This window comes from Musca vetustissima, unplaced genomic scaffold (assembly GCF_032173495.1).
Source record: "Musca vetustissima isolate MV318-11 ecotype Yass unplaced genomic scaffold, APGP_CSIRO_Mvet_v1 utg8901, whole genome shotgun sequence".
In the NCBI taxonomy this organism is placed as follows: domain Eukaryota; kingdom Metazoa; phylum Arthropoda; class Insecta; order Diptera; family Muscidae; genus Musca; species Musca vetustissima.
The window spans coordinates 1-12,749 of NW_026885786.1; the positions used below are offsets into that span (position 1 = coordinate 1).

The window sequence follows — 12,749 nt, forward strand, 5'->3', positions numbered from 1 at the left end:
CCGGAATATACGGAACAAAAATCATTAATCGATTGCCAACCAATCACTATTACTACAGTTCTAAACAAATATAAAATAACCAAAAAGGCTATTATTCCCATATTCAAGGAATTTAAGAAATCTGGGAACTTAACGTTTCTAGTTTTTAGATTCCATAATTATTTTGACGGACTACTCGGGATAGACGCTTTAATACAACTAAAAGCTAACCTAGATTTACACAACTTAACATTAACAACACCGGAGACTACCTTGGTTCTAAAAATAAAACCTAATTTTACTTCAGACAAACACATAATTCCTCCTAATTCAAAAGTCATTATTAAACTCCCCGTAGATATCCAAGACGGTGACATATACATAAACTCTACAATGTTAACACCACACCTACTTGTTTCCGAAGGCCTTTATACTTCCAAAAACTGGTTTAGCGAAGTGGAAATCCAAAATAATTCAAACACAGAACAGATATTATTCCTAGACCAACCCATTAAAGTAACACAATATAAATCGGACGACTTTGTTGAAATAAATAATTGGAATTTGGAGAGTCCTTCAGCATCTTCTTTTAGCACCATTGCAGAATCAATTCGAGTAAACCACTTAAATTCAGAAGAAAAGAAAAAAATTATGAAATTATGCAAACAATATAACGATATTTTTTTTAAAGAAGGCCAAACACTATCTTTCACAAATGAAATAAAACATACTGACAACATACCTATATATACGAAATCCTATAGATATCCATACGTCCATAAAGAAGAAGTACAAAATCAAATACAAAACATGCTAAAACAAGGAATTATTAGGCAAAGTTACTCGCCGTGGAGTTCCCCAGTTTGGGTAGTTCCGAAAAAGAAGGACGCAAGTGGAAAACAAAAATGGCGTCTTGTTATAGATTACAGAAAGTTAAACGAAAAAACCATCTCTGACCGCTACCCTATACCAAACATTACTGAAATTCTTGATAAGCTTGGTAGAAGCTTGTACTTTTCAAAATGTACTTAAAGATCTAGTAGGGAAAAATTGCTTAGTCTATCTCGACGATATAATCATTTATTCAACATCTCTCCAAGAACACCTTAATAACTTAAAAGAAATATTCCAAAGATTACGAAAAGCTAACTTAAAAGTACAACTTGACAAATCTGAATTTTTAAAAAAAGAATTAGCCTTTTTAGGTCACATTGTTTCCACAGAAGGCATTAAACCAAATCCAGACAAAATTGAGGCCATCAAACGATTTCCTATTCCAAAAACTCAAAAGGACATAAAAGCATTTTTAGGATTATTAGGCTACTATAGGAAATTTATAAAAGATTTTGCGAAATTAGTAAAACCACTCACCGTTTGCTTGAAGAAAGGACGATCCGTAGCATTAACTCCACAATATATAAAGACCTTTGAATTATGTAAAGACATCCTGACAAATGACCCAATTCTCCAATATCCTGATTTTACCAAACCATTTATTTTAACAACTGATGCCAGTAATTTCGCCCTAGGCGCGGTACTGTCCCAAGGAACTATAGGTAGTGACAAACCTATATGTTTCGCTTCCCGTACTTTATCAGATACAGAATGTAATTATTCCACAATTGAAAAAGAGTTATTAGCTATTATTTGGGCCACCAAATATTTTAGACCTTACTTGTTTGGTCGAAAGTTTCAAATAGTCACAGATCATAGACCATTAACATGGCTAATGAGTCTTAAAGAACCTAATTCCAAACTCATAAGGTGGCGCCTGAAATTAGAGGAGTTTGACTATACCATCGTATACAAAAAAGGAAAAGCTAACACAAATGCCGACGCATTAAGTAGAGTAAAAATACCAAAGCATGACGATATACAAACCGATCTTAACATAAATGAAATTGCATCAGATCAAGGAACACAAGGTACAACAGTACATTCGGCAGAAGAAAATCTAGATGATGGAATATATATTTCCGAAAAACCTTTGAATGAATTTAACTTGCAGGTTATACTACAAAAATCAGATTCAGGTTCACCAATGACTTTAGAAACAATATTCCGAAACAAACAAAGGAAAACCATTCGACGTCAATATTTCAATGAAGAAATAATGACAAATATTTTTAAAGAATATATAGTGCCAAACAAACTAAATGCTATATATACAGATGACGATATATTTAAAATTGTACAACAAACATATTCCAAACATTTCTCAAGTAATAAATTATTCAAGGTTATACGTTGCACAATAAAATTGACCGACGTAAGACATGACGACGAACAGGAAAACCTCATTAGAGAATACCACATAAACAATAACCATCGAGGAATAAATGAAACATATTCTCATTTAAAAAGACAATATTACTTCCCATTTTTAAAAAATAAAATCGCAAAAACAATTAACCATTGTGAAAAATGCCAGACACTTAAATACAATAGAAGTCCTCCAAAGATTAAATATGAAATACCAGAAACACCCAAAAAACCACTTGACATAATACATATTGATCTTTATTCTATAAACAATTGCCATGTTCTTACAATATTAGATAAGTTTTCCAAATTTGCCGCCGCATACTCGATTCCCAATAGAACAAGTTTAACCGTAACAAAATCATTACAAACATTCCTCAGACAATACGGAATTCCTAAAAAACTAATTTGTGACCAAGGTTCAGAGTTTTCTAGCAACATCTTTAAGGATTTTTGTAGACAATACAATATAGTATTGCACTCGACTTCTTTTCAACAAACAAGTAGCAATGGTCCAGTTGAAAGACTGCATTCTACCATAACAGAAATATATCGTATAATTATGTCTAAACGAAGAGAACTTAGACTAGAACAAGATCACGAAGAAACATTATCAGAAGCGTTGATTACATACAACAACGCTATTCACTCTGCAACTAATCTTACACCTTACGAACTTTTTCATGGACGAACTTATAAATTTGACAGGGATATTCAATTCAATAACGAACATGACTACCTACGTAAACTTAATGAGTTTCAGGAAACTCTTTACCCTTACATTAAAGAAAAACTGGACAGACAGACAGGAACCCGAAAATTTTGAAATTGACGAAGACATTTACAGAAAAGAATGCAGGAGAAATAAAATGACACCAAGATTTTCAAAACACAAAATTCAAAATAACAATAGAGTAACAATAATTACAACAAGAAATCAAAAAATACATAAATCTAGATTAAAAACTAAAAAGAAAATGTAATTATATTTTTAGATTTCCGTTAGTACTGACCCAACTTATAGAAATATTACCTATCAGACCGGACCAAGCGATAGTGCAGGTAAATCTCGGACAAGCAAGAATCATCGAAAATTACAAAAATCTCATTCACATCGTAAATTTAAAAGAATACGAAAGGAATATTGAAGAAATCGATCATGTGTTAGATATATTCCAAAAACGAGGAACGTTAACCGATTCCATTAAGATAACTAATCTCAAACTAAAAGAGTTACACAACAAACTAACAACCCTCACTCCTTCCAAAAGAACAAAGAGAGGACTTATTAATGGACTAGGTACCGTCATAAAATTTATAACCGGAAACATGGACGCTCAGGACGCACAAGAACTAAATAAACAAATAAGAAAATTAGAAACAAATAAACAAAACATCAAAACCACCATTGAAAACCAGCATAACCTAAATACACAAATGATTGAACGGTTTCAAAATTTGACATCCCATATTAATACAGAACAAAGAAAAATCGAATCATATTTAGCACAATTATCACAAGAGACCTCAAACAAAATTCGTAAAGAAGAAAACATCCTACACGAAATGCAATACTTAGAAGAAATAAATTACAATATCGATTTGCTTAGCGACCATTTAACTAACCTAGCCGAAGCTATAGTTTTAGCCAAATTAAATATCATTTCTAAATTGATTCTTGACCAAAATGAAATGAAATTCATTTACGATGTATTTACACAGCAGTCTATTGAGATTATCTCAGACGAACATGTCTATGAACTTCTTGGGCTTCAAGCTTATTACAATCATAGCAGCATAATATTCAACGTTAGAATACCTGTCCTTTCGGAAATGACATACCAATTCAGTCACATTATTCCTTTACCAATTAACTTTACCAAAATAATCGTAACACAACCATACATAGCCCACAACGAAAAGAGTGTTCAGTACTTTACAAAAGCCTGTCCCAGGATTGAAAGCACCTTTTATTGTCGCTCCCCGCTGTATAAAGAAGACGTGAGCAACTCATCCTGTGTTGGAAACCTGCTGAACCACAAACCCCCCAAATGCATATTTAACGATGCCGGACCAGTGGAGTCAATAATACCACTTGAAGAGAATTATATACTTTTTATTAATATTAAACATGCACTAATAAAATCTACTTGCAGTAAAAACCCCCATGAAGTAAAAGGAACTGCACTCCTGCGATACAAGTCCTGCGAAGTCGTCATCAATGGAACTCCTTACTCGGACAACCATAGCATGTTCTGGGAACACACCCACATAGCACCACCAACATACTCCCAAATTGAAGAAGAGGCGACAATAGAAACTTTAAACTTGAGGAAGCTGGAAGAATTTTATGTCGAAAATAAGGAAGCTGTCCTAACTTTGGAAAACGAAACGGAAGACACTATGAAATTTACCCACTTGGCCCTATTAATCCTAGCAGTCATGATGATCATTCTATTCTTCTCAAGGAGAACAACACAAGCAACACCGAACGTCGTCGTTCCGGCCATACCAACCTCCAGTTCTTTATGGCCGTCACTCTACTCTAAGGGGGGAGGAGTTACGTTGGCCAACAACCCCACAGGCTGACGCAACATGCTGATACAACATATATTGGCCATCAACCCCACAGGCTGACGCAACATGCTGATACAACATATATTGTCCACACGCGTTTCACTCAGACATGCTGACACAACACACTCATACACAACAATTACCGTTCACACGCGTTTCACTCAAACATGCTGACACTACACTTCACACTCATACACAACAATTACCGATCATACGCTGACACAACATAATTGACACACGCCACACCAAAACTATATCATATTACACAAATCAATAACGTAATTAAAATAACTGTTTGTCTTTTGCATAAATACATATTTTGTAAATTAATTTGAAGCATTCTTACAAAAAACCGAAAAGAGGACAGAAGTCCCAACAAATCAATTTTTTTATTTGAATCAATGGAAACAAACTCGTAACTCCAATGAAGACCCCTATTGTTTTTGGAAAAGATCGGTTAATATTTAGGGGATGTAATGGACCAAAAACTTTACTTTTGTCGGTTTTTATGGTAGCTCTAGAAGCCGCAATTATTTCCCAAACACCGCGAAGGGGTGGAGAAGGGGATCGAGCCAAAGAATAAGCATGCCTGTTTTGATAAAGATCGGTCAATATTTAGCGGGTCAAATGGACCCTAACTTTGTGTGAAAAATTAAAAAATTTGTATTCTATAGCGTATATATTTACCACTGAAGGACATAGACCCGAGAAGTTGATAGTATATCCAAGAGGCGTGGTTGACCTTTAAATTGATACCAATTATATTGTCGTAGGTACTCGGATGCGGGAGTTATACTTAAATATTTACAGGTGCTTACGTATTCATATATTATTTAGTAACCTATTACCACACTGGAGGGCGGAAATATAGCGCTGATCGCTTTGAAATGTTCCATGAGGTTGCAGTTATGGTCAAGGACAACGCCTAAAATGTTAGGTGATGATCAGATAATATTTTTCGGATGAAGTGGACCGAAAACTTAATTATTTGCACTTTTCGAGTCGAAAGCCGAACATCACAATACAACCCACGGTGAAGGGAATCTGGACAAGTAATTAGAGGTGCTGTACTGATTATTAGTAACATTTGCTGACCTCTAGCCAGTCAAAAGTGTGCAAATATCGCGAAATATTGCCCAATCTCAGAATATAGAACCACAGAAAGTTAGATTTTCATGGAAGTTGTGTAGGGTATCGTATGGTCGGCCCCGTCCGACTATACTGCTCCGCTCACTGGTTTATATTAAAATAGTTATCTGATTTGTTCCGGGGTTGTGCCCTCATTCTATTCTGCCATAATATGGGGGGGGGGGGGGTAGTGGTAGTCGTTACTGGGAATACTCAGTTTTTACCCTACAAAGACGATTAAGCCATCTGTTGTAATCATCCCCCTTCTAAAGATATCGTGGAAATAAACTCAAACCTTACAATAATTTAGGCATCTCCTCCATATAATGATACCTCCTGAGAGAAAGAATTGATATACAAAATTATTGAAAATTTGGTTTAACAAAGCATTTACGGGTCCTTAATTAGGCATAGCCCTCATATGATGATGTCCCCAAATATTCGATACTTCTTACACTATGTAATCAATATTGATCCCTCTTTAGGCATAGCCTATATAACTTTATAATCTAAATTACAATATATAATTACAATATATTACAAAATTACAATAAATTACAATATATATATACTTTATAATCTAAATTACAATATATAATTTGTATTTGGTGTACATTATGGTTAACATAGTCTGTTTGTAGAAATATTTGTATATGTCCACGTTTTGGTATCTTCCCTATATTTTTATTTGAAATACCTGTCAGTATACCTATGGTGGAGGGTATCCAAAGTTCGGTCCGGCCGAACTTAACGCTTTTTCACTTGTTTATTATTATTAAAATTTCCATGATTAGCTTTGTTTACGAATAATTTTCCACACTCTGCCGGACTTTTATTTGAATCATTGGGTATTCATTGAGTATTCTCACATTCATCTCGTGTCTTACATTTAATAAACATCGCTCAAAACATTTATCGTGTTCGCACTATTTATGGAAAATCCCTTATGCATTTTAAATGCGAAGCAAAGTTTTTATGAAGTGTTCATTTTTGTTTTGCATTCATTTACAATCTAATTTATTTTCATAGTTTATTGATCTTTTTTAATTAATCATAAATATGCACTCAGTCACTTATCTAAAACAATTGTGTAAAAATAATTGAGGAAGATTTGTAATAGTCACTTAATCTAATGGAATATAGATATAGAATATATACAATGGAAATATTCCTCATTTTTAAATAGAGGAGAAGCTTGTGCGAAATAAGTGGATATTGTCTTTAGTAAACAGTAAAAGAAACAATTTATTTTTTGCTTCAAAGATAACCTCAAAACCGGTAAGGAAAGAAACAAAGTCGTCTGTATGATACCCCGAACTGAATTCGGAAGTGTATTCAAATATTTAAAATCGAGTCTGGTGGTTACATCGTTATGTAGAAGGATTGTACCAGAAGCAGATGTGGAGGACTTATATCCTTGTTACACCTGTCTGTCCAGTACAGACTATAGGTAACCATACATTTAATGTATTGGCGGAGCAGTCAAGTGTGGAGCCTGTCGAGTTGTAGACTGCATTATTTACCGGATATTAGTCATAGATTTAAATACATTATGAGTTATGTCATTTGTCCTAGATACTGACCAGATGGGAACAGTGCTGGCCAAGCAAATATTTTCTTCAACATTTTCACGGTAAATGAGGATGCCACCATAAGAATAAGGGAAGATCGCCACAGTTCGCCAGAAATCACGATAGTGGTATCGGGTCGAACAAATGACATAAACTGGTAAACGCATCATGTCCCTCTATTAAGAACACCTCCATTAACATCGTCTCTGACTTTATTATATATTTTCTGAACCATGGCGAGATTTCAGAGATTTTTTCAGTCAGCGCCCCAGAGAGCTGCCCAAACTCGGGTAGCTGAAGCGAATTTCTATTGAGTCGTCTCTACTGCTGCCGCTTGGTGTATTCCTGCTGGACGAAAAGCCGATGTAAGAATTTTTTTTTAAGCAAAGGCGTTGGTTTTAGCCCGTGAACGTGTCAAGCTTCGCTATTCGACCACGGAAGGTCTAAAGGTGAGAGAATTTACTCTTGTTGCAAACAAGCCAGATCACCAAATGAAAACTGCCTTGACCACCAGACGAAATCCAACATTGTGACCGGGAGAAGTTAATTGTGTGCTCTTGAACCCTGTGAAGAAAGGCGACAGGTCACATTTAAATATTTTTAAATGTGATAGATCCGAAGAGTTGTAAATCCGGAGTTAAATACTTAGTACATCAGTTGTTAACCACCCACATAGTTCCTAAAGCCTGGAAAGTACTCAAATATTAGTACAAGACTGAATGAGATCGGACTGTACATCTGGACTATTATGGTAACTCTTGAATTGAAGGCCTTAGATATCTTCAACCATGAGGACATTGAGAAAGCCAAGAAGTCACTGATGGACGTCAGTCATATCGGAAATTCAGAAACAGGAAGTCAAAGACCCGTATCGTGAAACAATGAGTTCGCCATAGACATGGAAATATTCGCCAAGAAATCTACTGCCACATTGTTCACACTTGGACGACTGAAGTGTAACTCTCGCTGTGGGAGCTTTATATGGGTTCAAAACATGGACCAATATTGCCAATTTGCTGCGAAGAAGATGTCACGCTCTAAGTACCTTCAATGTCACCTTATATCTCCTTTAATTGCAAACGATGGGTAGATCCTTTACCGGGGATCTATGTCTAAGCATGGACCTATATGAGCATTTTCTGCAAATATATTTTTAGTACAACAGGAGTTCGGACTGCCAAATATCAGTCACTTTTGTTTGGAATAGGCGACTAAATGTGGCTAAACCTTCATATGGTCTATGCCAAATGTCCTGATATAGAAAATTTTGGCACGAAGTGGTTTGCCACCCTCTATAAACATTAATTGAAAAACTATGACTCCATCCATTTCCAAATGCTACTAGAACCTTCATAATACAGAATTTTGGATAGGACTTTGATCTGATAATATTTTTGAAATTTGTTTTTAACCCTCCAGGAACCCGGAATGCCAAGACAAATTTGAAATTGAAGATTTTTATTTGAAATCAATTTTTCTACATTCCACTTAAAATTTTAGAACCATTTATTGACAGCATACTCTTCAGAGGTGGAACACAAATTTGGATACTGGTCATTGGTGCCGGTTGTGCAATCCTCAGCTGCCTTATCACAACGTTTATAAATGGGGAAATTAATCATGTTGGTGGTGGCATAGTTGCAGGTTACCAAATACGCCCTGTATTCTTCATTCTCAACGGAGTAAGTGGCAGCGGCACAACCCACACGAACATTGCGATCAGCTACCATGACGGTGAAATGACCAATTGCTCTGAAACCCAACGCAAAAATATTGTCTCATATAAATAACACACATTCCCTCAGGAATACTTACGGTCCAGTATAGTTCTTGGGATACTTGTTGATATATTCCATTTTACTATCGGCCACTTCACTGTACCAGAAATCAACAGCCTTTTCCAAAAGTCCAGCATTATTAGCTTCACCGTGATAACCCAACCAGGCAATGTTTTGACCGGAATATTTGAAAGCGTCAGTATTGCGGCATTTGTCATGTTTCATATCACACTGGAGGACATTAAGGGCAGCTAGTAGGGCCAATTCATCATCCCATTGAATAGTGGCCATACGGCAAGCAGGATCATGATCGTCATGTTCACCACCAGCAATTAGATTACGTTTGGCATTGTGGGCATTGACCAAGACTTTCTTCAGGTTATCATCGATTTCGACCAACTGGGCATCGGAAGGACAAGCCTCAGATAATTTCTAGATAGAGTATAAAACGTTATAAAATTCTGTGTTTTTCGTAAAATGTTTTCAACTCACCCCATCATGTCCACAGGCAATATGGTTAACTCCTTCCTTGCACAAGGATTTTGAACAATAATCGGTTGCCTTTACCAAGGCTAATGAAGCCACCAAAAGGCCAGCCAACAAAGTCAATGTGAGATGTGCCATTTTTTCAAATATCCAAGCTTGGTTCTATAGTTGAAGCTATGTGCTGAACAACTGATGCCTATCTTCGAGTCGTGTTACATCTTTTATACAGAATTCTATGTAAACATAGAAATTATTACACAACTGACATCTGCCACCTAGGTAGATGATGTAGTCTAACGGACAGTTGATGAATATCAAATAAGTTTTCACTTTTTATTTTCAATTGTAAAATCGAACAAAAGTACAAGTGAATTCATACACGCTATTCGGTACGCCGCGTTGTTAAAAATATAATCTATATGTGGGAGCTATATCTAAATCTGAACCGATTTTAACGAAAATTAACACACATCTCTCTAGACTTAATTCAGTACGCTATGCCAAATTTTGTGCAAATCGAAGCATATATACCTTGGTGCACCATTTACATAAAATCGGAAGAAAATATATATAGGAGATATGTCGAAATCTAAACCGATTTTCCCGAAACTCACCACTCATCATTCTAGACTCAATTCGGTACGCTATGCTAAATTTCGTGCAAATCGAAGGATATAAAGGGACTTTGGTGTACTACTTACCTAAAATCGGATGAAAATTTATATGAGAGCTATATCTAAATCTCAACCGATTTTCACGAAATTTAACACACATCGTTCTAGACTTAATTCAGTACGCTATTCCAAATTTCGTGCAAATCGAAGTATATATAAAGACTTCGGTACACCATTTACATTAAATCGGACGAAAATAAATCGGACGGACATGCATAAATCGACTCAGAAAGTGATTCTATGCATATTCTCAAAAGGAACCATGTGTCTATCTCGTTTCCTTTTGCCTGTTACAAACATATGGACAAAGACATAATACCCTGTACCACAGTGTGGTTAAGGGTATAAGAATCAACCAGGCTTACAATTTATTTACTATATTAAAATAAAATCAATCGAAAAAGGCGAAATGTTCGGCCGGGCCGATTTATACTATACTATAAAAATTATTTGTAAATAAGCTATTGATTTTGAAAAGTGTGCCTGAAATAGGGAATATAAAAATCTACCTATTTTTGAAGCAAGCAAAGACTCTAAATTTTAATAAAATTTAGTTGGATTCTTTCCGAAAAACGCCAAAACGTGGACTCATACTTATACTTTTTGTACAAGTCCATCAAAACCCAAAAACCTTTATATGTAGGCTATACCTAAACAAATACCAATATTGATTACTTCTGGTAGGACTAGTCATCTTGGTTTGAACCCGTTTCTGATTTTACACATCCCAACAGATATCGCATTTTTGAAGGACCGATAACATGAAATAGGATTAACTAATATATGTTAGCTTTATTTAAATGTGAAACAACTTAGATCAATCCATAAAAATGTCACTCCGCAACCTATACTAAATTTTTCATGTGGACAGATGTTTGTTTTAATATCAGATCTTATTCCGTATTTCTTTCGCACAGAAACGTTAATGCTTCTATCCTACTAAATCGAGTACAACTTACTTATTGTATATTTTCTGTAAGTTTACTATTTTCTCGATCCTCCCGATGGACTGATGTAAAAAGTTCTATAATACTGTGTTAACCTTTTTTGTTCCTTTCGGTAATTTAATACTAATGGTAAAATATCTAGTTCGTTTTAGTACTTTTAGTAGTACCCTTATAGTACAAATTACAATTTTGCACAGCGCATCATTTTTTATGCAGATACCTGCCTTTATGGAGAAGATTTCCATTAAAATTGGAGAAATTTAGTATTTCTGGTGCGTTACGTATTACAAAATACTCAATGGAATTGTCGGTATTTTTAGTATCAAATCATTACATCAAAAGGTCGATGCAGTATAATATATTTCCAGTGTGGTTGTAAACATCAGTATTGTTATTGTAGAAAATTTTGAAACTTTAGCATTTAAAATTGCCTACACTTTAGTATTTGTGATGTTCAGCGGCTTGTTTGCATAGTTTCACTTATTTGTATTTGAAGTCTCGCTCGTTTTTCACTACATTGGAAATTTTAACCAAAATTCACATAATCATTCTCTGTAGTATAGATTCATGTGGGATTCGAAACTATATTTCATATAACCGTTAATAATTTTTATTAAAAATTTTTAAAAAATATTTCCATAAAACATTTTATTTCCCATAGTCAAAGAGTAATACTAAAATTCGGATATCTTTCTCTAACCTTTTCTATTTAGTACTTTTAACTAAAAATTAAAAAAAATACTTTTGTTAATTTGTTTAAACAAAATATACATACAAAATTTTAGGACTCTACCTCTACTCGTTCTGTCGTATACAATATTTAGTACTTTAAGTAGAAATGTCAAACAAAATTGCCAAAAGAATTGTTTTTTTTATCCACCCGTACCGCCGTATACAATGTGTTGTACTTTTTAGTACATTTTCGAACTTATTAATGCAAAATATTTATGTATAAATTGTTATTGTCATAGTTCCAGATAATTATTTAACCCTTTGAGCCCCGATTTTTTTTTCCATAATCATAGAACAATTTTCGGTTCACAGATTTAATACAACTATCCTATATATGATATGGGCGAAATTTGACATCGCTATATCCTTGCATTCGGGAGATACAGTACATTATTTCTGAAAAATAAAAGCCCAATATCAAGAAAGTCAAGTGCAGAATCGACGAAAAAAACATTTTAAATTATTTTCTATATTCTGTTTTACAAGAATCAAGCGATTTAAATAATTTGGATTGTATACACAAAATAAGTCCTATACACATTTTTGGCCTCTTCTTTGTATTAAAAGGCTCATAACTTTACCAAAAAGAATGAACATCTACTAGCTGTATAATAA

General features: G+C 34.6%; 1 protein-coding gene across 1 annotated transcript; it reads right to left on the reverse strand.

Annotated features, from left to right (window-relative positions):
- Positions 1-9,013: 9,013 nt before the first annotated feature.
- LOC133333029 (antigen 5 like allergen Cul n 1-like) lies at positions 9,014-9,919 on the reverse strand. Its single transcript, XM_061541364.1, has 3 exons — positions 9,788-9,919; positions 9,333-9,727; positions 9,014-9,269 (listed from the first exon to the last, which is right to left on the reverse strand). Exons 1-3 carry the CDS (start codon positions 9,917-9,919, stop codon positions 9,014-9,016), a joined length of 783 nt encoding a protein of 260 aa, XP_061397348.1.
- Between the last annotated feature and the right edge of the window lie 2,830 nt (positions 9,920-12,749).

Bases quoted from the DNA above. Each gene is read 5' to 3' on its own strand.
- LOC133333029 (XM_061541364.1), bottom strand. From the start codon at position 9,919: ATGGCACATCTCACATTGACTTTGTTGGCTGGCCTTTTGGTGGCTTCA. The intron at 9,728-9,787 runs GTGAGTTGAAAA...TACTCTATCTAG, and splicing joins TTGCCTGTGGACATGATGGG to AAATTATCTGAGGCTTGTCC. The intron at 9,270-9,332 runs GTAAGTATTCCT...GTTGGGTTTCAG, and splicing joins CCCAAGAACTATACTGGACC to AGCAATTGGTCATTTCACCG.